At 37.6% G+C, this 27,864-nt stretch overlaps 2 protein-coding genes across 5 annotated transcripts; one reads left to right on the top strand and one right to left on the bottom strand.

Moving 5' to 3' along the window:
- The first annotated feature begins 386 nt into the window (after positions 1-386).
- Positions 387-10,306, top strand: LOC116718603 (cellular retinoic acid-binding protein 1). 2 transcript variants are annotated; one of them, XM_032560729.1, is made up of 4 exons: positions 387-517; positions 2,495-2,673; positions 2,934-3,047; positions 8,696-10,306. In XM_032560729.1, exons 1-4 carry the CDS (start codon positions 448-450, stop codon positions 8,747-8,749), a joined length of 417 nt encoding a protein of 138 aa, XP_032416620.1. In that variant the 5' UTR covers positions 387-447; the 3' UTR covers positions 8,750-10,306. The 2 variants fall into 2 exon arrangements, with proteins under 2 accessions (XP_032416620.1, XP_032416622.1); XM_032560731.1 differs by lacking the exon at positions 8,696-10,306 and adding an exon at positions 3,207-4,027.
- On the bottom strand, positions 9,899-26,576 carry LOC116718598 (paired amphipathic helix protein Sin3a-like). 3 transcript variants are annotated; one of them, XM_032560723.1, is made up of 22 exons: positions 26,369-26,576; positions 23,812-24,036; positions 23,500-23,688; positions 23,257-23,363; positions 22,797-23,112; positions 22,450-22,704; positions 22,211-22,363; positions 21,287-21,442; positions 21,081-21,167; positions 20,846-20,964; positions 20,532-20,757; positions 20,188-20,304; positions 19,305-19,543; positions 19,047-19,230; positions 17,631-18,216; positions 16,706-16,875; positions 16,396-16,569; positions 16,225-16,317; positions 14,916-15,010; positions 12,605-12,812; positions 11,420-11,680; positions 9,899-11,338 (listed from the first exon to the last, which is right to left on the bottom strand). In XM_032560723.1, the coding sequence occupies exons 2-21, from the start codon at positions 23,995-23,997 to the stop codon at positions 11,462-11,464; spliced, it is 3,879 nt and encodes a 1,292-aa protein (XP_032416614.1). In that variant the 5' UTR covers positions 23,998-24,036; positions 26,369-26,576; the 3' UTR covers positions 9,899-11,338; positions 11,420-11,461. The 3 variants fall into 3 exon arrangements, with proteins under 3 accessions (XP_032416614.1, XP_032416613.1, XP_032416615.1); XM_032560722.1 differs by having other exon boundaries at positions 9,899-11,680; XM_032560724.1 differs by having other exon boundaries at positions 9,899-11,680; positions 22,450-22,701.
- Positions 26,577-27,864: the final 1,288 nt, after the last annotated feature.

Genomic DNA, 27,864 nt, shown 5'->3' with positions numbered 1-27,864 from the left:
TTTCTACTCTGGTTATCTTTGTCAGATATTAAATACATGTTTTTGTTTGTTTAATGATGAATTTCCAAGCACAGTTTTCAAACTTTAACAATCACAAGTTAGTTGTCAGCTGAAGTAAAGTCTATGTACAGAAAAGAAGCTCATTCAAGAGAAAGATTCTGGTTTAAATAACTGATAACTGCAACAATCTGCAAACATTAAAAGGTCGCACAGAGCAAACCACCAGCAAAGTGTGTAAATGTCTCTAAGTACATGTCTGTGTGTGTGTTGAGAGGAAGCAGAGGTGGAGGCGGGGTGGGGGGGTTTGGTCTGATGTGTCAGATCATTACGCCCTGGGAGGAGAGAGGGAGGGAGGGGAGAGATGGATGGAGAGAAATAGCCTAAAGAAAGGCAGCTGAGGAGTCACAGGACAGGAGGCGTCGGCCGGCACACAACAGGACGAGAGAAATGGCAAATTTTTCAGGCACCTGGAAAATGAAAAGCAGCGAGAATTTTGATGAGTTGCTCAAAGCTCTGGGTAAGTGTGTTTAGTGTTTTCTTTCATGTTTTTGTGTTTTAAGACGGCTATTTAAGACACATGGGAAAAAAAACTGTAGCAAGCTTTGTTTGCCCAATGATTAAACTGGAGAGATGAACTATTTACAGATTAAAACTTTAATATAAGAACTTTTTGCTGTATCAAAAATACACTGTGCACATAAATCTTCTTCAGTGTTTTACTTTAACTCAAAATTTCTGATTTTTGTTATAATTAAATTATATTCTGAATAAAATCTGCAAGAAGCAAGACTCTGCCTAAAAAATTTTTTGGTGTTTTTGGTGTATGCATTAGTGGAAGTGAACTCTTGGAAAAAGTGGAAACAGACCAAAGCAGTCTCACATCTCGCTCTGTGTCTCCCTGACAGAGGGTTAATAGTTTTTTCTCCCATTTGGAGGACAGAATTTATCACAATCTACAGGAGAGTCAAACAAAGTGAACAGCATCAACATTCCTCCCTCTCATCACCTTGTGCTGTGATCTCCATATTTGCAACATCTGCTGATGTTAATCTTACGTGCAGCTGCTGGTGGATCCTTTACCTTTTAAAAACAATAAAAGATTAACTGAAAGTGAAAGATTTTACTTTGGCATGGCTGCCTAAAGTATAAAAACTAATACAGGGCCTAAACTTTTGAACTCTTTCACATTTGTCATGTTAAACCCACAATTTTTGATGTGTTTTATTGGAATTTGATGTCATCATCCAACATAAACTAGTGAATAATTGTGTAATGGAAGGGAGATGATATTTGGTTTTAACATATAATACAATAGATAAATTATTAGTTTGCAGCCATCTGAGTCAAGTCACTGATGTGTGGGGTTAGTTACCTTCCCCGCAAAGTATTTTGCATCTCTGTTTAATTCGGGTCCTGTCAGCAGATTCTGCCACCTGAGCCTCGAACCTCTGCAGTTCCTCCACAGAACTCTTGGACTTCCAGGCTCTTTCTCTGATTAATGCTATCGTTGCCTGTCCTGTTGGTTCGTATCTTCGTAGGTTTCTGATTTTGCATCACATTTTTCATTTATCAAACTTGTCCACAACTCTTTCTGTGACCCAGTTCCTTAGTCTTCGCAATGATGCATGTTCTCTGATGATGTATGTTCAACAAAGCAATTAAAGAACATTAGGGAACAGTTGAGACTTCAATGAGATTATCCCAGCAGTTGGATGAAGTAATTTTGGGGAATATCAAAATAAAGGCATTCTACATTTGTTAGAACCTTTTGTAGAAAATGTTGAAAACCACACACCATTTTCTCTCCTCTTCACAACTAAACACCATCTTGTTGCTCTATCGCCTACAATTCCCAGAACACATCAAGGCACATGAAGTAAAGCCAAGTTTATCTGTATAACATACTTCAGCAACTATAGGCGGTTCAAAGTGCTTTATGCAATTAAACCAATTTTTTTTTTTTAAATATTATAGTGGGATGAGATTTCACATCTTTTTACAATGATGTCATTTGGCACTATTCAAATAAAAACTGACTTGTTTTGACAAATAAAACAATATTTTAGCACACATGTCATATTAAAGTTCTATTTATGTTTCCTCTGGAGTCTAAAGGGCCACATACAGTATATAGCCATAGTGTGCCGGATTTGGCTCGCAGGCCTCAAGTTTGACATGTGCAGTAGCCAATTATGAAACAACCAATTAAGATTATATTTTATCAATAACCATCATCAAAACCATCAAGCAAATATATTGATTAAAGTTCCAATTATTATCACTCAAAGGCAGCTCTAAACAGGTCGGGTTTTAGCCTTAATTTAAAGGAAATCACTGTTTTGCAGTTTTATGAAAGTCTGTTCCAGATTAGTGGAGAATAAAAACTGAATGAACTCATATTTTTTCACCGGAGTTAGAAAGGTAATATACTCTGTGTCAAGCAGCAATTTATAAAAGAAGAAGGCTTGAACTGAATTGTGTGTCTGAATCTCAGGTGTGAACGCCATGCTGAGGAAGGTAGCAGGGGCGGCTGCATCCAAACCCCATGTGGAGATAAAACAGAGCGGTGACCACTTCTACATCAAGACCTCCACGACTGTACGCACCACGGAGATCAACTTCATCGTAGGCGAGGAGTTCAACGAGGAGACGGTGGATGGCAGAAAGTGTAAGGTAACTCAAAAACCAACTGGTGGCAAATCTAAACGGGCACCAACAACAGTAAATACTCACAAAAATGTATAAAACAAATATAGATTATGAAATTAAAATCTGCCCCTGAACACATCAAACTTTAGTTTCCTTATTACACTTTACAATAGAGCCACATTAAACTGGCAACATTCAAATGCCTTGTAGTTGAGTTTACTGCAGACAGGTGAAGTTGAAGGTGGAATTTCAGTAAAACATCTTAAACTGAATATCTTTTGCAGAGTTTGGCCACGTGGGAGACGGAAAACAAGATTTACTGCAAACAGACTCTGCTGAGCGGGAACGGTCCAAAAACCTTCTGGAGCCGAGAACTCAAAGGGGAGGAACTCATTTTGGTAAGCAAATACTTCAGATAGCAAAATGGTGAAAAAAAGAGGGGATCTGGTTTTTTAGGCAGTGATTACACTATGAACTCTTCAGAATGGTCTCATTTATATAAAGCTCTTTGTTTGCTTTTCCCAATCTATGGTTTTCAAACACACTCATCTTCTTAGTGATGGATTTCGACCAGAATCTTAGACCAGATGTTTGGATCCTTCACAAAGTGACAGACTTGGAAATGGCTGCCTTTATTCACAGCGGGGCACAAAGCACAGGGTTTGGAAAAGGGAACGGTGTGTACTTTATTTAAAAAAACAACTTGTGTGATGGGAATCAGATTGTAGAGAGAGGAGATCATCATGTATTTTTATGTGACGAAATATGCAGCATTGCAGAAGGTGTTGTCTTTCATCAGGTCCAAAAGCAGAAGTACTGAACAGTTTTTTTTGTGATAAGATTCACCTACCTAAACATTAGTAATCACAGTGACCTCCAGAACTATTGGTACCCTGGTAAAAATGTGCTAAAGGCCTTTAAGTAGAAGTCCTTTTTTGCTGTAGCTGCATAGTCTCACACTACAAACTGTAGCAAATACCAACTTTAATAATAAGAAAACTGTTTAGAACAAAAGAAAACATTTCTTATAAGTTTATAATTGTTTTCTACAAAATCACCAGCAGCACACCTATTTGTACTGCTAATGACTCCTACCAAAAAGAAATTAATAAATGTTTTTGAGGGAGTTGGTAATTTAGTGGATCTATAAATGCATATTTTGTCTTTAAAATGGGACAAATGCTCATGTCATTTAAGTTTGACAGATGTGTGTTGCTCTTCATAAGTGATGTGATGCCTTCTGCAAATGGCTTCGTTCATCTGCTCTCGAGACAAAATCTTAAAAATATAACATGTCCAAAAAGTATGAGTTCATTTATCTAAGTAATCCAACACAAAAGTGAAATACCTGTCCTAAATCATTACAACCTGTGTGATATTTTTTGGGTGTTAATTTCTCATAACTTTGATGATTATGGCTTTCAGGTAATTAATACCCAAATATGAGTTTCTGAGAAAATTAGGATATTACATAAAACCAATAAAAAATAGATTTTTTTCCACACAGAAATGTCATGTTATGCCTTTGCTAGATGGCTAACTTAACAGCTGTATAACCGACAGTCAATTATATGTTCCACGAGGACAGCAACAAAACATCACCACAAAAGACGCTTTGCTGAATCTAAGCATTTAAAGGAAAATTTTGTGGAAGGAAAAGTCTTTAAATGAGGATGTAATCTGGGACTTGGGTTATAACTGTTGCATTTCCTGTGAATGAGAAACAATGTCAGAACCTCTAATGTCATCTTTTCAGAGGCAAAGTTTAGCTTTCACTTGTAGAGATCCCAGAGTCTGGAAAAAGAGCAAAAAATGAGAATCGTTTGATGTCCACGGTGAAGTTTCCACAGTCATTGATGATTGGTGATTTTATGTCACCTTTTTGAATTTTTCTGCTGTGTTTCTCAAGTCCACAACAGAACAGTCATCTAGCAGGGAATTAATGAGAGCTTCATCTTTTCATTTTCATCACAAGCTTTATGGAAATGCTGATTGTATTTTCCCATAGGAAAATTCAATCAATACCTGCCCAAAAGTATCAATACCTGCTTAAGACTGGTCAGCATACTGGCTTGACATAAACCCTGCGTAAATCTCTGATCAACAACTGAGCATGTATAGTCAGTATGTGGATTTACCTTTCAGCAGCACATATCAGTACTTAAAAAAATATGTTTTAATTTACTATTTTAATTTGCGTTTTCATTTTCTGAGCGCAATAGTGATCAAAGGGAGCAAAAATAAACACTAGAAATGTATCAGTTTGAATGTAATGTATCAATATCAAACTAAAACAATGTAACCATTTTTTGGATTCTAACTTAATCAGATTTGCCTGCATGTACAAAAAGATACATTTTAGTTCTTTCCAAATTACAATGGAAATTGTATGTAAAGAAAAATGTAAAGGAAACAACTGTGAGAAGTAAAAAGAAGTTCATGCACTAACAAAAACCGTGTCAGTTCCAGGGAGTGTTTTGAAATCTCACAGCAAATTGAAAATGTCTTTCATTTATCCTTTCCCCATCTCAGATTGTTCATAAACATGCCTTACTTTATAAGTAAGGCATGTGTGAACAGAGCTTTATGATTTTTCCAAGGAAAACAAAGACCATACAGTTTTCTCATGGCTTCTATATAGAAGCACTGTGGAAGGATTGAAAGTCTCGCAGACATATGTTTGTTGTTGCATTCCTCCTATCACTTCATGGCCTTGCATCCATCAGAAACACGTCTGCTTCCAGATCCTGCCTTAAAAAATCTTGTGAGAAACCTATAAACATCTGTTCTGGGTTTACAGGCCAGATGGACATTAAAAAAACTAAAGCAAGAGTGAAAAGGCTGTCTGATTTGGCATGGATGGAGATCTCTGTGTGGACACTGACTCACCTCTGCAGAGAGGCAATCAGGGAAACATTTGGGAGAGGCAGCAATTTGGACTGAATGTAGGTTTTCAGATGTGACAGAAAGATTTCTTCTCTCTAAATGTGTTTGTGTTTAAGACAGGGGTGTGTTTGTCTGTTCATGTTGGAATGACAGACTATAATCTGATAGGCATGTTGGAATTGAATCGTTTGGGGGGAGAGGGAAAGAAAAATAATTTCACAATAAAAAGATAACAAATGTGAGAACAGAGGCCAGACAGATTCCCTAAACATAGGAAGATTGGATGTGCAGGCTCGGATGGTTAAAATAAAAATTTTTTAAAAAGAACTAATTGTTAGGAAAAAATTCCAGTGTTATTCTTAGCTTTGTCTTGCAACAACATGTTTTTTATTATTAATATGAATGGAAACCCACAGCATTGTAGCTGCCTTATGAAACATAAAAATGATGTTTGTGCGTTCTTGGACAAAGAGTCATTCTGCAAACCACTTAGATTAACATCAGCTTGCAAATGGACAACTCATAAAAGAAGCTGGCTATTAAAAAAAACTTTTCTTGAAGGTTTAAATACCACAAGCGCAACTAAAGAATAAACATGTGAAATGGACTTAAAATGGCACAACCAGCCATTTGATTTCTGGAAAAAAAATTTAACAAACATCTGAGTTCAGTTAACGTTGGCGTTCAACAGAGTAGCAATAAATTTCTATTATTTATTATTATTTCAATTGTACAGAATTGTGTGGAAGTTGGATCTAAATCTTGGGAGGCTTTTTTTTTCTACTGCAGGAAAGAGAACAGATCAGTTAAATTAATCTCCAATTCTAAACCAGACACAGATCAAATGCAATTATCAGTGGCAGCAAAATTATTTAGACATTATTTAGAAAAATGTACATTTTTAGAGTTATTGTTCTAGCAAAAACTATTATTCTAACACTGTAGAAAAAGCATTGGTTTTGTCAGCTAATGGTGACATAATGGTTTCTACTCTCAGTGAGGTCGTCCACTGATGAACATAATGACCAATAAAGGGATTCCTGAGGGGAAAATAGGGAAACTAGTCTTTTCTATGCATTTGGCTCATATTTTGAGTTCAAATGTATTCTGAATTAAATTACCTAAAGAACTAAAACAAAATAATTCCCTTTATCTATTTAGTAAGTTAGAAGCCAGGTGAATCTAGCCTGAATGAGGGGATGCAGCGTTGCATTCTCCTCACTGATGAATGGCGCTAATGAACCCTGATGTTACCTCCAGTTAATGACATCACACCCCTCTGCCAGATGGAGTCGTCACGGCTCAATTAAACCCCGCTCCAACCTTTCCCTTCATCCTTCCACTCCGCACCGCCTGGGGTAATGACACGTACTGTTGCTCTAAGCCTTTTTCAGCAACACTCCCTAAGAAGCCCATAAATCTCTGGCGCTCTGCTGTTTCACTTGTTTTGCTCTAGACAGCGAAACATGTGATGAAGAATGCAAACCTGACAGCTGCCGTGCTTAATTAAAGTCGATTTAAATAACAATGGCCTCTGCTACTGTCTGCCTGAGTGTTGGAGGACAGGTTTTAAAAAGAGCTTTGTCCATTATGGAAATTTCAGCATCTAACCTGTAAATTAACCAACAACAGGGGAGCAGCGGAGTTTAAAAATGTGGTTCAACTTTTTGAACTTATGATGATCTGATAAATGTATTTTGATGCTGAGGGGATTTAAGATCAGTAATGGATGTATATGTCACAGTTGGACATGTTGACTGAAATAAAACATTTTCTTTCTTAGCAGGAGGTTGTGACAATAAAACATCCTACATGATGAAAACGCTTTGGCTGTAGTGCTGTGAAGAATATTGTTTTATTATACACACTCTAGAAGAGTTTAATCTGCTCATTTACCCATTTTTATTATGCCCGTCTGACAAAAAAAGAAAAGGTTTTAAATTATACACTGCAAAAACACAACATTCTAACCATGTATTTTTTACTAAGTACTAGTTCCACTGCCAGATTATGTCACGTAAAACTTAGAACTTGTTCATCAATATTAAAGGAATTATTGACTTGAATCAATCTCTTATGGTACTGAAAGTTACTTGTGAATAAGTTTTATCTTATTTGAAGTGTAAGATATTTGCACTAGAAACCAAAAATACCAAAAAGACCAAAAATACTTAGCAAGATTTAGTTTTTTGTAGTTTATAATTAATTTCTTCAAAAGGGGGCACTCCAGCATGAATATTGGTTTGGGATGAACAGTGATGGTTTTTTTTTAATGCAGTTGTGTTCATTAGCAGTGTGTTTAAAAAAACAAAGACAAACAGCTCAAAATCCAAATATGAACTTCTCTGTGAATCAGATAATAATGTTTTATAATGACTTGGTTCAGTTCATCAACAAACTGCTTCCAGTGACTATATTCATTGGGAAATTGCAACCTTATCAACACTTGTTCCTTTCAACAATAGGAGCTATTGTGAAGAACACGCCCTTCACATGGGCGTGTTCTAATTGTCACAGTGCTCACATATAGCTGTGGCCTTACTTTAACCATCCTGAAGAAGATCATCAGCTAAGTCTTCATATCAGCTCTAGTCTGATCCATTAAAAGAGGAGTTTTGTTTTTTCTTCTGGGTATTCCTGACTTTGGTTTCCCCCAAAAAGTATGAGATCATTTTATCAGAACAGCATAACATGTCCCAGATTTCTTTATTTTCCCCTCTGTTAAACTTTTCTGATCAATATTTTTGCTTTGCTCTGATTTTCAGTCATTAGCATTTATATTTGCTGCCTCCAACCTTAAATAAGATTAAACTGTTCTACAGCTCATGGCTAATCTACTACATTTTTCCTAAAAACATTGACCTGGTTAGGAGATGTAGGACTGCTATTATTCTGGCCCACAGCTGTTCTTTTCTATGCTGATGGGTGCTTGTTAAAGGAATCCTGACAAACATAAATACCAATTTACTGTGAAAATCATCTGTTTTACCTTGAAACTGGTTATTCTGACTTGAAGGGAAATGTTTGAGAGAATTACTTTGAAGCACATGTAATGTCTTCCAAATCGAATAAGAATATAGATCTTAAAGATTAACAAAAGTTTTCTAGGAAAAATGATAAAGTTGTTATTCATTCTTCTTCCACTCTCATTTCCTTTCAGATCTTTGGAGCAGATGATGTGATCTGTACACGGATCTACGTACGAGCACAGTAGACATCTCCGTTCCTCCAAATTAACTCACAACTGACACCCTGTTGATGTCTGAAATTTAGCACCTTGCAAAAGTATATATAAACCATCAACTTTTTTTTAACTAAAAGAAAAACTTGCATATTTTATTGTGATTGTGGATAATTGGGTAGTTAAAAAAATACCAACTTTTCCAATCTACAGAGTATTTTTGCCCTGTCTACATAACATCCCCCAGCATGATACCATGCTTTTAACATAGTATTTAATTTGCTTAATTTAGGTTCACATGTCACATTTTGCATGACGTATCATCTGTTCAGAGCACCTTCTTCTCTTCTGCTGACTCCAACATGGCCTGTGGCAAATTGCTTTGGTTTCAACAACGGTTTTCGTCTTGCTGCTCTTCAGTGAAGGTCAGATTCTTAGAATGAACACCAAACAGATGTAGTGCTGACAGATTCCCACACCTGAGCTGATCCTGTCTGGGTAGATCTGCAACTGTGCCACTTTCCCTTTTCAGATAATAGATCAAACAGTGCTCAATTTCATCTTCAAATTTTGGGTTTTATTTCAGAAGCCAAGTCTACTTTTTCTACTACTAACCTGTCTTTAACTTTATCCCTGATGTCTCTGGTTAGTATATCTTTTTTGAAAATAATACCCCCCTTGCTGTCACAAAACAATGTTACAATTATACCCTTATCCCACCTTGAAGTGTTTTCTTAAAAGAGGCTAAAGAGGTTTGTGGCCATAATGTGACAAAATGTAAAAAAGTTCAAGGAGTATGGATACTTTTGCAAGGCACTTTAACCTTGACGGTGTGCTGCATTTTTGTATAGCAACGTAATTTAGAAAATAGATTTTTGCTTTTTCTTGTGCATAATTTTGTGGTTTTGATTTTTTTCCCCACAACAAAGGCAGAACTAACTGGTCTAATCTGAATAAAAATGCTCAGAATGTTTGATGCTGAACCCTCCATCCATTCTTCTGTACACACATATCCAATGGAGATGAAGAGAGTCTTTTAGGGCAGTTTTGGGTCGTCATATTTGGACTATAAGACTAAGCCGGAGTATCCAAGGGGAATCCAGACAAGAACATGGAGAAAGAGCTAAACCAAGATAAACAGCTGACATGCAAAACGTGTTACTAAAAACCAAGGCAAACAAGTTTCTGTCTACTCAAAGGGTATTTTAATGCCAAACACCATACTAACACTCATGTACAACATCATATAAGTCAAAAGAAGTGACACATTAAACTAGGTGTAAACAATCTCTGTATGTACAATCGGCTCCCCCGGGACTTCCTCTGTATTTCTGTAACAAACACGGCAAATAGAAAAATAAAAACCCAGGTATTAAACTATTTCAAGATTGTCTGCAGCGGGTTATATTACTGACCGCTGCCTTTAGTGAACCTTCAGAAAAACAGACTGTCTAAGAAGTGATGCCTATGTTCATCTTAACTTCTCTGTGTCCCATGTAACATTTCATGTGTGAAATTAAATGGTATTCTGTTGCACACATGTACAGTTTTAATGTGAGACTCGTGTTCCAGCATTAAATATATGACGGATTTCTCTCTTCCATCTAATTTCATCTAAAATATCAAAAACATTTCCAATTTTATTAAAAGGCAAAAAAGGGCCAAAAAAAGTCTTTTTATGGGCATCCAATATCCACGTTTGTATTCGAGCAAGAAATACAAGTTAGCTTTAATAAACTATGACTCAAGAAATTATTGCTTGTGTTTTTATCCTTAAACTGTACACAATTCATAACGTTGACGTCTGAGATATCACTGACCCTCCTGCACGGATTGTAAATATTTTTGAAAAGTTCATTAACAAGAAAAAGTTTGAAGTGCTGTTCAGACTCAGCTACATTCAATCATCTTAAAACTGTTGTCCTAAAAACCGACAATAGAAATGCACATAAAAGGGATCCAATTATGTTATAAATGAGTCATTTTTTTCTCTCTTTTTTTTTTTTTACTAAACAAAAACACTTTGGGAAGATGTTCAGAAGACTAAAATTAAAAAAAGGTCTGTAAATAACCTTCTTTGGTAAAAAAAACAAAAACGAAAAAAAAAAAACCAGTAAAACTTTGCCTTTTCTTGATAAAAGTCTTTGCATCTTCTGGCTAAATGTTGACACTCAATATATATTTTTATAAACTGTATGCTACACACCAATGACACCTGATAAAAAAAAAAAAGAATCTAATTATAAACAACATATTTACAAGAAACATTTTGGGCAATTATAAATTACTGTTCTTGACACACAGAGCTGACATGGTACTAATGTCGACCAGGTGCCAGAAATATTGAATACATATTTTTATACTGTATGTATAGTGCATCGTTTTGCTTTCAACCCCAACTGAAAACATTCAAAGCCTAAAGAGGTTTACAGCTGGAGTTAACAGAACATGAACGGTTTTATCCTTCAGTTGTTTAGTTTTGGTGATGAGAATCTTAATTCAACTTTAGCCCAGATGAGAGAAAGAGAGCCGCTTCCTGTGTTTTTATCGAACCCTCTTAGCACTCTGATGGGTGGCTTTTTCCAGTATATTTGTTGCAGAATTTGCAGCAAAACTCTTGAACTAGAAAACAAACAAGTAAAAACCAATATCGTTTGGCAGCAGAGTCCAGTTTTGGAAGGTTGGGAAAAAAAAAAAATTCACCTCTGGCAGTTTTGACATGTGCAGGCGTTTAAACTGTTTGAACTACAGTGTCCTGTACTGCACCCGGTACTTGTTGATGTTGAGATAGTGGAGGACTTCAGGGCTGCAGGTGGTGGTGCATGACAACAGTCCCTCTTCCGCATCTCCCATCAGCCACTTGTGAGTGTTGGTGGCCATTTCAGGCGTCACGTGCTTCTGGGCCCAGGAGTCCAGCCAGGTCTGGAAGCGGCCATGCAGACGTCTGTTCACCCGCTGGTGGGACTAAAACCACACAAATAAGAGGGAAAAAAATAAGCAAAAAGTACAGAAATTAGTTGAGAAATCGTCCGGTGACTAATTGGACAGTTTTCCACTTGATCTGTCCTGATCATCCAGGCTGCAACTGAAAATCTATTTGTTTTTTTTAAATCTGATCATTGAACGAATTACAACCAGGAATAAACATAATTAACAATCAAACACATGTCTGATTCGACTTAATTATTTACTATAAAACAACACACACTTGAACACAGACTGGCGGTGTTAGGGTTCAGCAACCAGTGTTCTTTTTGAACCTGAACTATTCAGTTCTGGGTTTTCAGAGGCATCAGAGCTCCTCATAAAACCCAGGCTGGAAACAAAAAAGGATCAGTCCTGTCTCAGTACATTTCATGCATCTGATATGTGTTAAAGACATCAATTGAGTTCATGCAGAGCTTTTTTTCCCTTTAAAATATGAAGTTGAACACAGCTGTTATTTATTCGGAAAAAAAAAATCTAGAAGCAAAGAAAACTTTTATTATGAAGTCTGGAAAACAGTTTGTGAACTATAATCTGTCTTGTGAAAGACTACAGAAAATTGCCTTTTTTGAGTGTTTATATTAAAGGTAATGATTAATCGATTTTCTCAATCAAATCTTCACAATTAAATCGACTAATCACTTTATGTAAAATGCATGCAGAAAGACTGAACAGCTGTGTTCCAACTGAGGACTTTCTTGCTAAAAGACAACAGTGGTGATCTTATAAAAAACTAGCTAGCAGCAAATGAGTTTAAGACACACAAAGTCAATTAAGAATTAGCAGCACCACCTGTAGCTATTAAAGGGTCCGACAGCGATCATCAACCGAGTGGAAAAAGTGATTACATTAATGATTATATTTAATTTAGAAGAAAAAAAGAGAAAAGCTGCCTGTTCTCACCTGATGAGCTCTTGAAAGCGCAGTGTGCCTGTACATGTAGTCCTCTGACTTGCAGACGTAAACCATTTTGTAGGAGTTTAGTTTGAACATGCACTCCATCTTCAGCTCACTGCTGCCATCCTGCGACTTGTCAGAGGAGCCTTTAGTGATGCGTTCTTGCTGCAGCTGCTCCCATCCTCTCTGGCATTTCCGTATCCGTCTCAGATTCCTTAAGAGGAAAATACAAAAAACAATATTAGATTATATAAACAAACAGAATTGAGTAAAAAATACTCTGCAATCTGTATCATACATATTGATGAGTACAATTCTTTAAATCACTTTTTTATATGTTGTTGACACAATATGCAGGCAAAAAAAAAAAAAAAGAAATCATATTTTAGAAAACATAATTTTTCCAACCAACGCATTCCAACTCACCAAGTATCAGCTTTAATTTTTAGGGAGTCAAATCATTCGAGGGAAATGTGGATCTAAAGGAGCAGCAGAAGCACGAGTCGTAATAATTCTGCACTGTGCTCTTACTTTTTTTGCACAGACACATTGTTTAGATTTAAAAATAAAATTAAAAAAACTAAACAGGTGTTGATTGATCCCATTTTTGTGCAGGAGCCAAAACAAATGCAATTATTCATCCCACTGGAATCAAGGTTTTAAATGTGTACTTACCGCTGAGGGGATAGATGAGTGAGGACGGAAGCCGAGAAGCATTTTTTTTTGCATTCAGGGCTCCACTTAAAAGACATGACAGTGAGGCCAATTTATAAAATAAACTGTTGAAGAGAAACACTAGAAAACTGCTGCCTGACATGTACATATCTGAAATATGTATTGAGAAGGATGAAACGTGACAATGGAAACAGAACTTTAGGAATTTCCCTCCCATTGGGAATCTATGCAATGACTTATTTCTTTAATCAAATATGCTAATAATCCCCTCCACATTTGATGATACGGAGGAAAATAAAAAAGATGGCTCCGATGAAAAATTATAGCCAAGAACCAGTGAGTTGAGAAAAAAAACACAACAGTGAGTGATTTTTTTGTGCTTAAAAAAATGTAAAACAGCAGAAATAACAGCAGAAAGATTTCAAAGGCAACATTCCATCTTTCTAGCGTCAGGAAAAAAACGACTATGAACAAATCATTTAAACATCCATTTTATTAAACCCTATTTTTCTGTACAGATTTTTCAGACCATTTGTTTTACCAACATTTTTTTCTATAAAACAAAACAAAATGATTACAATAATCATCATTATCTGACAGAGATGAAAAATATATTTTCAAAAGCTGCAACTGTGGTGTGTGATTTACACCAGCAGACCCTGGCCAGGTAAGAACACCTGGCCATTTAAAGTTGCAAACAGATGTCAAATACAACACTGTATACAATCACAAAGAGTATGACAAGATTTAAAAAAAAAAAAGACCTCGCTATTCCCAGATTTTAGATTTGAGTTAAGATAGTAAAGTTAATAGTTTGGTCTATCAAGCCAACATTAAAAGAACTTAAGAAAAACTGAAATTTAACTTGAGCATTAGGAAATCAGCCAGAAAACTAACTGGTGCATCTCTCATTGAATTGCAAAGTGAAAAATCCAACTCATTCCTCCATTTCTTTAAAAAGAAAAAAAAGTTTCAACTTAATCAACCCAAAACAATATTTTTAAAAAGTCCTTCATAATAAATAAGATTTCTGTTAAAAAAAATAAAGTAGGGGGCGTGCCGTGGTGGCGTAGGGGTTAGCGCGACCCACATTTGGAGGCCTCAAGTCCTCGACGCGGCTGTCGCGGGTTCGACTCCCGGACCCGGCGACATTTACCGCATGTCTTCCCCTCTCTCCTTCCCCCTTTCCTGTCAGCCTACTTCATGAAAAGGGACTCTAGAGCCCACAAAAAGACCCCCTGGAGGGGTAAAAAAAAAAAAAAAAAAAAAAAAAAAAAAAAAAATAAAGTAAATAAATGAATAAGTAGATTTTTTTTCTAAAACGATGACCAAATAAAGTGCAATCTCCCATGAAAGGCAGTGTTCCATCTTTAGAAGTGAAAACAACACTAAGAACTCAACCGTTACACTGTGGTAAACTCTAAACTCCTGCAACCCGTGTGGTTCTCTTACTAAAAAGGTAGAGCTTACAATGTCCACATTATATTTGATTGTAAAAAGCTCTGCATGTCTGGCCTTGCATTTATCTCTGGTAAAGAGTTGATTTTGGCGGCTTGTTTGACATGTTGTAAATGATGCAACAAGAGCCTCAGAGCAAAGTCTGATGAGCACAGACAGGAGGGAGACATGTCTGGAGTCTCACCTGGGGAGGAAAACTGGTTTCTGGGCCAAATGCTCACGTAGCTCCGGAGAAGCAGAATCTGAGTTCAGGTACCTGCTCACGTAGTCTGACCATTTCTATGGAGAGAAAGAGGAGAAAACAAAATGAAAAAATTTGAAAAATTACACATATACAGTCTTATTTTTTTGGCTCCAAATTCTTAATTTGTATTGTCCCATTCTAGAATATTATGGACAAAAAAAAAACATAGCATCCAAAAATGGCCGACGATTTCAATTATTTGAAAACTCAGACATTACACCAAAAAAAGAAGGAAAAAAAATTCTGCATGCAGATATCTTTGTATCTCTGTAAAGATGACTTCCTTCAGCCAGAATCAACATGCAACACCACAGTGATGAATATTAGTTGATCTGATACCGATGTTGGAAATCTGTAAAATATCAGCCAAAAAATTATTATCAGATTTTATGGGCCTGCATCTATAATCTTTGATACTGGTTAATAATAAATGGGTCGGCTGTTCTCATACCTATTGTTGTGTTTGACTAATACCACCTGATAAAACCTATTCTAAGATTCCAAAATACAAAACAAATAATAAAAATATGCATGATTCATGCTGATATCGCATTGAGTCAATATCAGTATTGTCCCATACTCAAATATGCAATATAGGTATCGTATCTGAAGTGAAAAAGTTGTATCGGGACACTCCTAGTAGCTAACATCATCTGCAAACTGGGGTCTTTTCATGTAGATTACATTTGCATGGACAGAACAGCAATATTATAATTACTACCATGACACACAACTCATGTCTCAGTTTTCTACAAAGTTTAACTGGTGACTGTTCTCACTAGAGTGCAGGTAAATATACAATACTTGTCAGCCAAAATTTGATTTTTTTTAAAAGTATGCTGTCGGGATCTGTTCCTTATCTGTGTTTATTTTGAGCTTCTGTCTCTCTGAGTCTCCGTGTTGTCCTGTCTCCCCTTGATTGTTTCCAGGTGTTTCTTGTCTCTTTGATTACCCTCTGTGTATTTAACCCCACCTGTGTTCTTTGTTCCTTGTCGGGTCCTCGTCGTGTTTGTCCAGTACCTGTTGTCACTACCTGCGAGCTTCTGCATCCGCTCCTTTGTGCTGCCTGGACTCTGTATGTTTTTGGATTTCTGGACTTGTTTTCATTATTAAACCTTCTTATTCATCTTACCCTGGGTCTGCTGCCTCTGCCTCACCACCCAAATCATGACATATGTATCCACTTGCCAACCTGCAGATTAAAATGGAGTGGGTAAAAAAAAAGAAGCCTAATCTTTTTGATTCCTACTTCTGCATCTGTTGGCTCATCAGAGTTCTCCTCTTCTGTGTCCAGCAGCTCCATCGCCACGCTCACAGATCCTCGGTTCTTCATGAACATCAGCTGTGCAAAACAGCAGCAGTCAGTGGCTAACCTCCTATAAGGACTGCTGAACGATTCTTTTAATCTCCTGTTTGATACCTTGAAGCAGTTTTCATCTGTCATCAGCTGCTCCGCTTTCCGCTGGTAGGCCCCTTCTGCTGTAGCTCTGGATGTCTGTGTGGAAACAGCGCCCCCTGTAGCTTTTTTGGCACTTTCAGCCAGGTACATGTCCGTTACACGCACGCATATGTCATCGGTGACGAGGTGCTGGAGCTGAAAACACATTGGTTTTAGTATGCAACACATGTCTCAAGCCAAACATTAACTATAAACAACAACAAGAAAAAAAAGGAACATTTAAAGGGAAAAACTGAAAATTTCTTTCTACAGTGCTTTTTACAGTACTGACCTGCCGGACAATGCTCTGGATTAGCTTGTCCATGGTGAAGGCGATGTAGGCATGGATGGTAAACATTTCCCTCAGGGAGTCCTCGTACTGAGCCGGCTCCATGTTCCCGTCCAGAAGATTTCGCACCATTTCCAGAAACACTGAGTAGTAGTCTTCAACATCAACATCCACTGCACACAAAACAACATAGACACTGAGTTACTTGGGTGTAGACTGTAATATAAGCGCCACCATAACAGAGTAGGGAAATCATAAGTTAAGCTCAGTGTAAAGAAATGCATTTCATTTTAAAGTTTGCTTCTTATAAGTTATGGTAAAATTTTGTCAAACATTTTTTTTAAGAGTTCTAAGATATAAATACAATTTTATTCAGTCCATACAATGAGGCTGCGACCTTTACAGTCCAAAGAACCATTTTGTCCTCAGTCCAGCTAAATAAAATTAGCTTAGAGCCGAAAATATTACACAACCTTTGAAAAATTATAAACAATTTTTTTTGCTGTAGTATATATTTTTTGTAAATATCTACTACAAGAAAAACAGATCTTAAAAAAGACTGGTATATTTTGTGTTAATCTGTTGTGGGAATTAAATGCAATTGCTTCGTGAAAAAACTGAAAAATAGCTCAAATTAACCATTTATTAACACTTAGGACCAAATATTTACTGTAAACAGAAGTAAAAAGTTAAGAGTCTGAAAATGTCTACTTCAAAACAATCTGATGTTCAATAAAATTATTTTATCTTCTAATAAATGGAACTGGGAATAAAATCATTTCAAGAAAGCATGCAATCTCAATGCTGTTGAATATCATAATGTTTAAGAATACTGTGAGCATTAGCAAACTTAAGTGGACTGAAGATACAGAAGCTCTGTGTGAGTTAGATAAGAGTGCTAAAGATAACGTTTAAAACTCGTTCTTACTCGGCTCTTTCATCTTCAGCTGGATGGCTGGGTTTTCGTTCTTATCCCTTTTCAGGCCCAGCACGTCCTTTTCCCACTCTCGCTCACGGGTTTCCTCCTCAATCTGCTTCTCGGCCTGCCCGTAAATCCGCAGCAAACGGGAGCAGAGGATGTGATGAAGGCGGAAGAACACATACCAATAGTTGTTCACAAAAAACAGGTTGTAAGCATCATCTGTGCCCCGCAGCTTTTGAGCTGCCGTGTTGGAGAACAAGAGCTTGGGTTTGGATGGGCTGCGGCCTGGCAGGCCGTTGTGCTTCTTGGGGGCGTCCTGATTTGTCTCCATTTCTTCTTCTTCTTCCTCTTCCTCCTCTTCCTCCAGGTCGGAGAGCTCGCCACGTCGCGCAAACAGAAGGTCGGGGATGAAATGATTGATTATCTGTTTGATCTTGAACTTGTCTTCTTTCTGAATGCCCACTTGTCTTTTGACATGATGAATGATGAGAGCAGCGGCATCCTCCAGGATCTGGCTATCGTCGTAGGTCTGCGTCATGTGAGGGCCGCTGGGGGGCGGGGCGGCGGTTTCCTCCGAGGCGCGCTCCTGGCGCTACAGGACACAGCAGAGAAAACTGAAGTCAGTTTTGAAGTTTTTCATTTGTGTCTTACAGAAGGTAACAAACATAAACGACACAATTTCACAACTCTAGTTTCCCTCAGCTGTAGAATGTAGTTTTTATACATACTTTTGGTCTGGATGCTATATATTTTCAGCTTTTTATTTACAGGACTTATAACATACATACGTTCTCTGAATTTTAAAAATAAGAATCTGGTGGAAAAGTTTGAATTTACCGTGGATTTTTTTTCTAATTCTCACAAGTTCAAATGCAAAACACATCAGTGACTGAAGTACAAGAACAATTAATACTACAGTGGTAAAATTGATACTTTAGTTTCAGATTCCCTCTTGAAATCTCATTTTATTTTTTCATTATGGTTTTTCAACTTTACCTCAAAAGAAAATCTGTTTTGATTTGCTCTCAAATAATTTTTTTGCATTTTGTTTATCTAGGAAAAATGCACCCAAATCATGTTATTTTGTTATTAAACTATTCTGCAGATACTTAAAAGCTTTGTACACATTCTATCCAAAGTTTAAACAAAATAATTAAAAGGAGGAAAAAAAAAAAAACACAAAAACATTTTAAACTCAGAAGTTTGACAATTTATCAAGCTTAATCAAACAATATTTCTATCAGTATTGTTACTGTTGATGCAGTTTCTGCATTCACTTGGTATCAGTTTGATACCAAATTAATATGCAGTATCGCACACCTCCAGCTTCAATAACATACAGAGTTGATTATACCAACAACAAAAACCTCCAAAACAATTGTAATCAAGTACACATAGAATAAAATAATTAAAATTACTTACATCTTCATATAACATCTCAATTTCATTAAGTAAAGACTTGGAGCGCAGCACTTTGGTGTCATTCTGTTTGAAGTTTATGCCTTGATGGTCGAGTGACTTCAAGTAGTATTTCTCGTTCTGTTCCCGCCAGATTTTGTTGAACCCTCTTTGTGCTTCTTTCCACTCTTCTTCCTTCATTTTTAACCTGAATAGGTGATGAGACGCGTAAGGATTCATCAGGCTATGGCATGTTGGGGAAGTTAATAGTGAGACCATTACCTTTTCAGAACGATGGGTACAGACACGGCGGGGTTTCTCTTGAGGCCGTCAATGATGTCGGGAGCTTTGTCGCCGTATATCCTCTGAATGGCTTTGCGATGAATGACCTCGGAAGAGCCGCCCATCGTGTTGTCCAGCCTGAACCGCAGCTGCTCCTCAGCCGACATGCGGGAGAGCCTCTTTTGCACCGTCTCCAGGGCTCTTATTGTGGCGAGGTTGTTTTCCAACACAATGTCCAGCTGCAGAGAATACAGTGAAAATACATTTGCTCTTTTAAAAGTGTCAAGTTGTCCTTGGTTACCTGGACGTCAAATTGAACGGAAAAAAAAAGATGTTTTCCAATGTTTTTTCCACAAGTTACAATTACAAATCTCAAAGCCTTTTATTGTGAATCTATGTGACAGCACAATACAAAGCATAGCCTACCCACAAAATGCTATTTATGGAGAAAAACACAACCTGAACACACAATCACTCAAATAGCAATGGCAGTATCATGCTGTGGGGAGGCCTTTCTTCAGCAGAGACAGGGGGATTGGTCAAAGCAGACTAGAGAATGGCTAAAGCAGAAATATAGGGTAATACTGGAAGAAAACGTTCCCCAATTTTCACAGAAAACCCCCCAAACATTTGAAATTATTATCCAATCAATGTGTTTAACCCTTTAGGATGAGAGATGTTGACACATTTTATTCACTGAGCCTGCTGAGATCCATGTCACCTTCGGTTTTGCAGTGATAGTTCTATTTCGTCACCTTAGAATGACGTGCTGCCTTGTGTTGGTCCTTCTCACACAACTCCAATAAAATACATACAAGGTTGCTAAGAGACAGAATATGACATTGAACCAGATATGCAAAAGACCAGAATGATAATTCCTCACCTCAAAGCGCTCATCTTCACATCTGTAAATATGCTCCTCATATTGAGTCTTCTTGGAGCTCACGAATGTGGAATCCTCCGACCAGGATGGAAAAGACACCCAGGTATCATTCAAAACCTAAAACAAAGAATTTAATTCAGATTAACAGATAAAGAATCAAATAATTTCATTCATTTAATTTCTTATTCTAGTCAGTAGACATTCTGTCACACAGAAAAGAAAAAAAAAGTTTAATATCTAAGCGTATCTGACTGCAATGACTCAGATTTAAGATACACAAGAATTTTATTTTTTAATCAAGTTGTCTTGGTAACATGATGGGACATATTTAACTCATCTCTAACCTCTCTGCACAGCGGTGTTCTTCCTGTGCACTTAGGCTGCTGATAGCTCTTTGGCAGTGCTCTGTAGCTGGACCCCAGCCTCTTGCAGGAAGCATAATCGATCTCCATGGCGATGCCCTCTGTAGAACGCTCCTTGGGTAAACTCTCTGTGTGGCTCAGCTCCCCGTGACTAGATTCACGGTAGCCCAAGAAGTTCTTAAACCAAGTAAAAAGCTCTGGGAATTTTCTGTGAAAATACAAGGATAGCCTTGAGGTTAACGTTACTAGATTAATGTCTACAGGTACAAGAGGTATCCAAGAAGCCACAGATTTACCCAAGAAATGGGATGACTAGCTGGACCAGCTCAGTGCGAGAAATAACTTCCTGGTTGAAGATGTGCAGACATCGGAGGAAGTTGTCATATGCCTCTGAGCTCCGTAGAGCCTTCTTCACCTGCGTTTTATTGTTTCAGCAAAGAAAGTTGGATTTTAGATGATTTTTATCATAAACATTATCAAAATTTTACTTCAAGCAAGATTTCTTGAATTATTAAATATAATAAAGCTGACCTTCTCAAAGAACATAGTTTCAGTGCTTGTGCTGAGTTTACCGCCTTCAGCCATGCCGTGGGCCTTACCGATGACAAGAGCCTTTTTCTGCAATAGTTTAAACATGTTTCATAAATTAAACATTCACTAAACTACAATTCATAACAGAATGTTCAACCTTTATTTTATTTTAAACATCCATAAAACTGATACATGTCTTAGTGTACCTTGAAAGGCGGTGTGGATCCCACTCCAGCAGGTCTTCTGATTGGCAGACCATTTTGGTTCAGTCTCTGTTTGCTGTTCAGCGAGGGCCTCTTTACTGTGGGACCGTGATCATTACGGACTGACTCTGCTCTGTCTGGAGGACTCTTTCCCAACAACTACACAGAGAAGTGCATATCACAATCAAAGACAAAACAGAAAAAAAGAACAGAAATCCAAAAGTAATTATGTATCAGAAAACAATTCTGAGAAACTAAATAAAAAGGAATTCAACAAAATATAAACATTCATGTTAAGTAAAATATCGGAATTAAATCATTAAATTTCAAATAAAAGCTGTAGAATTTTCTCAAGCATGCAAGACAAAGACAATGTCTTGCATGTCAAACAAAATGTTTGACTTAACATCCTCATTCTGGATAAATTGTCATGAAGTTCTGAACCACAGAGACTCTGAGGCTTGGTTAAGATTGTTGAAAGTTTTATCTCAGTTAAATTTCAATTATGAGTTCAATTTAAAACACACATTATTCCAGCTTCATAATTTTGTACCCTGCTTGACTTGCGCTGGCACTGTTGGCTCTGGTATGCGAGTCATAGTGCAGTTAGCAAAGGCCTTTACACAGTAACATTGTAATCACACATAAATATATTAAATATAATTTAACTTCGTCACAGTATGGTAATTTAATGTTGTTGTCAAACAAATTTAAGGCATAATTAAATGGAATTTAAGATCGATCTGGGAAAATCTGTAGGTATTTAAGATTGCTTCTTCTAAATCTTTAACTTTTGAAGATCCAGTGGTATTTAACAGTAGAAGATAATTTTTTATTAGATATCCAGTGACTAATAAAACACTGACCCAGTTAGTTTTGCATAACTAACATTTTGCATAAATGTTGTGGCTGCATTCAGAGACTCACCACTGAGCTGTTTGCATCTGGCAGGAACTGTCCAAATTCTGACAGTAGGTCCTCTTGGTTCTTAAAAAGTCTGGCCACTTGAGTGTAAACCTCCTGTTCAGTCAGAGCTGGTGTGTAATTCCCCCCAGCCTCTTTAGCATTCCGCTGTTCTTTCTAAAACATTTAGAATCCAAAGAAAGCAGAAGTGAGTTGAACGTTCTTCGGAAGTTCTAGAGATTTTCAAATTTCACATTTTTCACCTGGTAAGTGTGCAAGATTTCCAGGAAGGCCTTATAGATATCCGGCTGGCCCTGGAAGCGGTTCTTGATCTTGTTGACGTAATTTATGGCGTGGTTAAACTCCACAGGTTGGTTGTTCTGGAGAGGTGGCCCGCTGGATGGGGTGCTGCTGACGGGAGTGTGGGGCTGAACTGAAGGAGAACGTGGTGAGGCGTACGACGGGATGGATGGATTCGGCTGGCTGGTGGGTGTGTGGGCCGGAGACTGAATAAGCTGCTAAGAGAAACAACAACGCAAAAATTTGTTATGCCACTAAACCACCACAAGCTACCTATCTTATTCAAAAGATATGTGAATAAGTATTCCACCTTGCTGGCTTTGTTTAAAGCAGGTTGAGTGGTGATAGTTGGGGTAGTGGTGGTGTGCAGGCTGGTCTGTGGGAGACTCTGGTGTTGTTGGAGGCTAGTTGGTTGGCTAGATCCCCCAGTTGTTGGGATGTTTTGTACCGATATTCCTTGAGGAGTTATGTAGTGTATTTGACCAGGTGTGGTTACGTTCACCAGATCGTTGGTTTGAACCTCGATCTTATAACCAGGCGGCAGGAAAGTGTTAAAACCCATGATGAGGTCTGGGTGGCCCTTAAAGAGCTGCGACACACGGTTAATGACTCCAGGAGTGTCGATGCTGCAGAAACAGAATCAATGACACCGTATTATCACCTAAAATACTTTTAACTAAACTCTAAAACATCAATTCTGAATGTGAATTTGAAACACAGAAGTATTATTGTTTTTTTTCTCAAAATCAACCGATGAAAACAAAGCTGACCTCTGGGATTTAAACTCTTTCATAATGTCGAGAAAATCATTATAAACTTGAGGTTGATTCCCAAACTGCAGTTTCACTTGATCCAAATAAGACAGGGCATCTTCAACCTACAAAGCAAAAAGTTAAAATATATTAGCATATTCCCTGTTCTGTTTTTTTGTGGAAATACATTATCAAACAAAGTTTGTTTTTTTGGGGGGTTTTTTTTTACATATTAAGCCAAAAGCATTTGGTTGTTCAAACCTTTAACCGCTGAAACTGCTGTTGCTGCTGCTGTCCTTGCACTGAAGCTATGGGTGTGGGGGGATGAACATGACCTGGGACCACTGCAGGTCCCTGAGACTGCACAGCCAGGCTATGTGTATGAGGCCCAATATGTGGTGCAGCATTGTTGTGCCCATGTCCACTTGTGCTTTGAGGCATAGTAGGCACCTTTAAGAAAGGTAGAAATAGAACAGAACCATGTAAATACTTGTTGCATAAAAAGCAAGTTTCTAACTGTCATTGACTTTTAAAAAAATATGTTAGAATGTAAATATTTGCCCCATATCATACCTGGTAGGCCTGGGGGAGAGAGTACTGTATACCAGTTGAGGGCTGCATGGTGTCTGCAGCAGCCTCAACAACAGGTGGGGCCGGGACAAGGGCCCGTTGAAAGCCTTCTCCAATAGCTTGAACTGGGGGACGGCGTGGTTGCTGCTTCACAAAAATCGGTTCTGGGTCTTCTGCACGTCTCTTCATGGTATACACATACTCAGACTAGAGCATACTTTACTAGAGCTTAAAAGGAAAAAAACACAAGAATACTCCTTAAACTTTCTCACTTACTTTCTAAATGTAGTCATTAGGGCAGTTAAGGATTTAAAACTGTGAAACAAATCTCCAAACGCCCACTGACACACCTCAGAAAACAGTGGTCAGCGCAACTGTCCGTGTTGCTGGATTATTAGCCTATTATTAGCGACATAGTGAGCAATATTTTTCAGCTGGCAATGATTCATACGATAGGTGTCATTCGTAGCAAGTAGAATTGCACAATACACTAAATTGCAATCGCCATTTCAATAACAACAGTCTAGATTCTGTACAGTACTGCATCCTAAGTACTGAGGAAACACAATCTACATGCCAATGATGTATTTGTTTATTTAAGGATTACATTTGTCTGCATCATAGTAGAGAATATTCTTCCTGGGTCCACACCAAACATTACAATTAAATCACCATTTAGAGACATTACAAAACAGCCATTATGTTATTTTATAGACAAACAAAATTAAATTAAACACAAATTAAACGTTTCAAGAGTAACAATGTCTTACAGACGTTACGAAAAGACATAAAATACATTACCATGCAAACTATTTCAGCAATATCAAAACTAAATTAAAAATATTTATATATATATATATATACCACCAATGGAATTTCACTGCACTCTATAGTCAAAGCAAATTAAACTTTTAACAACTAAAAAAAAAAAGCCAAATGGTTTGGAGATCATGACAATGAGTGAAAAGTGAAGCAGACAATTGCTACCAATATCATCATAACAGTCTCAAACAATCACAGAATTTCAACTGCATTCATTTTACCCTACACAAATAAACCGTAAAATGTACAATTTTTATTTCTTTTAAAGCTTTTTCAGATGAGATTTTATTTCAATATTTTGCTACTTCTAACTCATAATTTCTCATAATTGCTGTTTGGTTTAATATTTATTGGAGATTAATTAATTGATCAGGTGGATGCACATTAATTCCCATCCCTTTACATTGATCTAGATATGATTTGTTTTCTGCCTTTTCCAGTGGCACCAGATACTGGTCAAGCTATTTTATTTTACATTGGTTATTCAACCCTTCCTTCGTGCTTTAAATATATCTTACGTTTCTTTTTCTTTTTACAAAATAGCACAGCTGTACATAGAAAGTAATTTCTTGACGGTCCCTAAGTAAACGTCATCGGATTTAGCCAGAGGAGGGTAGTCTTTGTGCCTCATTGCCCTACACCACCGTCTGGGAAGAACACGGTGTTAGAGCGTAAACGTTTCAGTCGCAGATAGTGTGTCTTTGTCACTTCTAGCTTCGGTTTTTCTTCTTCGAAACGAGAAGCAAACACGCCAGACGGCGAAAGGCTGCGATATCAGTACAGCAGCGCAACAAAAAACCGAACATTTATCCGATTTATGCCTCCATTTTTGCTGGCACTGTCGCTCGCTGCAGCGCTCTCATCTCCCCTCCCCCTCCGTGCTAAACGCCGAGCTATCCGTTTTCGGCAAGATGACCGCTTTCGCTGGTCTGATGGCTGACGTTGACTTTCGTCCGTTTCAGTTTATGTGGCAAGCAAGTTATGATGGTGTCTATAAGTTGGCAGCGAGACAGAACCAGAAAGTACTAACTTGTCACTGTCGGGTTATTCCTGAAAGAGCACTTTATTCAAACATCTGATGAGCTTAACTGACATTACCCTCTCCTCTCTGCTGGGTAGAAGACATGTAAGAAAACTTACTTACAGTCGTACAGTAATCGATCGTTTTAATTGTCACTTTTCGTAAACTGTACACCACGGTACCTGAATTAAGTTATATTGATAGTCATTCATTTAGCTAATCTTAAGTATCGTTAGCTCACGAAGACCGCTAGCAAGCTAGCAGGCTAATGCTTGCGCTTTCAAACGTCGCATACGCGTTCAAATAAGCGTTAAATTTGCTGATAAAGTTTCCAAAAACAGAGTCTCTTTCAGCAACAACAGTCTCTTAACAAAACCCACTTAAACATTGAAGTAGAAAAGGCAAAAACCAACTAACAGTAAAATACATCAGGTTAGCCTGCTTAACGCTAGCCTCTCGGCTAATTCACGTTGCTAGCCTCATTGGCAACTAGCTTCAGTAAGTTCTCGGCGCTGCAGCCTAACGTTGCCGCTGCCGAATTCCTCAGTTTTAAGATGGAATAAAACAGAGCGACACGATTCCATCACAGCCGAAAAGCGACTGGCGCCTGCTGAATTTTTACATCTTTTCGGCAAGGTTATGTTGCTGCTGGCCACCTTAGCACAACAACCAAACCCCATTACCACAGGAACCCTCGGCTAACATAAATTAACTTACCTAGATCGGCTGCCAACAACTACAACTTTGCACTCCGATGTAAAGGATCCCCGACTAGAAAACTGCTACTCCAGCATTTAACAGGCGGTGATGAAAAGAGAAGGAAAGTTTTGAGAAGCGTTAGCAAACGTAAATGTGAAAAATGTAACTGACTGTAGTGGCTACGTCGCTAACAACAGTGTATGTATGAAGCGCTGTTCCTTGAACATAGGGGCGTGGTCTGCTGTGAAGGCGGCAAAGTCTCCGCCCACATCGAGCTGGGATTGGTCAGAATTCCAGAATGAAAACAAATACAGTAACGCTAGTGAGCAACAATCTCGCTAAAGGCATCAAAATAAGGGTTATGAGCGCGTAAAGTGCGAGGATAGCTGTCAAATAGATTTTCATGCAGACAGGGACGAATCAGTTCCCGATGTGCATGTGGCCGTAGAGGTGCAAAAGACACCCCACTCATCCTTCACACCCCTGATACTATTGCTTGAGTTGATGTAAAAAACATTATTTTGTGTAAAAAGAAAAGACAAAATCAAGACAATAGAAAACCTCTAAACATACAGCACAGTGAAAAAGTATTTTACAGGTTTGTTATATGTTTTGAATCAAACACGTTTTAATATTAAAGGTAGGATAAATTCATAATAGGGTTTTCAAATTATAATTTCTCTTATTAAGAGGGCACATGTTCCCAAGTCCAGTTCCACTAGACAGATCCATACCTGATTTCTGGTAGTAATAAGATAATAATCTGGTCTGATTTCAGAAATCCCTAACTAAAGTATACTATGTCTAACAACATAAACATTGAAAATGCCATGATCTAAAGAAATTTGACTGGTAAGAACCAAAGACATTAACACCTATCAGTCTAAAAACGATTAGAAATTCATATATGGCTTTGGGATTCCAGCGAACTACACAGAGAGAGCTATGACCCACGAATGGACAAAATATTGAGCAGTAGTGAATCTTCCAAATAGTGGCCAACTTTATACCCCAAAAGTGCATTGATGGTTAATGCAGAAGGGCTAGTTGCTGGAAGCGCTCCATGAGATTTTTGTGATGCTAATTCCCTTTCAGAAATGCTGCATGTTTTATTAGACCAGGTGTAACAGTGTGCACATGTTCCAAAAAGTAATATTTTTGTCTAATAGACTAATGAGATAATACAGACCTTTATTTTCTCAAAGGTCTGTGGGATCATTAAGAGGTTTTTTGCTTTTTTGATAAAAGTGAGAGACCTTTTTTTTGTCAGCAGGGATTCTGGCCTTGGAACTCTCACACTGATCACGTTTATGTCCAGTCTATTTTTTTATTGATGAATAATGAACATGGCCTTAAACTTAAGTAAAACTTGAATTAGAATGGCCTACCAAAAGTCAAGACTTAAATTCAATTGCAATATGACACAATGATAAGATCAACAATAATTATTGCAAACTGCTTTTTCCATTTAGTAAGGGTACCTCTGTCCACAATGTACCCAGAAAAACATCAAG

The sequence above is a fragment of the Xiphophorus hellerii genome, chromosome 4 (genome assembly GCF_003331165.1).
Source record: "Xiphophorus hellerii strain 12219 chromosome 4, Xiphophorus_hellerii-4.1, whole genome shotgun sequence".
NCBI lineage: Eukaryota > Metazoa > Chordata > Actinopteri > Cyprinodontiformes > Poeciliidae > Xiphophorus > Xiphophorus hellerii.
The sequence above is the reverse complement of the archived record's forward strand: the minus strand, read 5'-3'. Positions and strand labels throughout refer to the sequence as shown.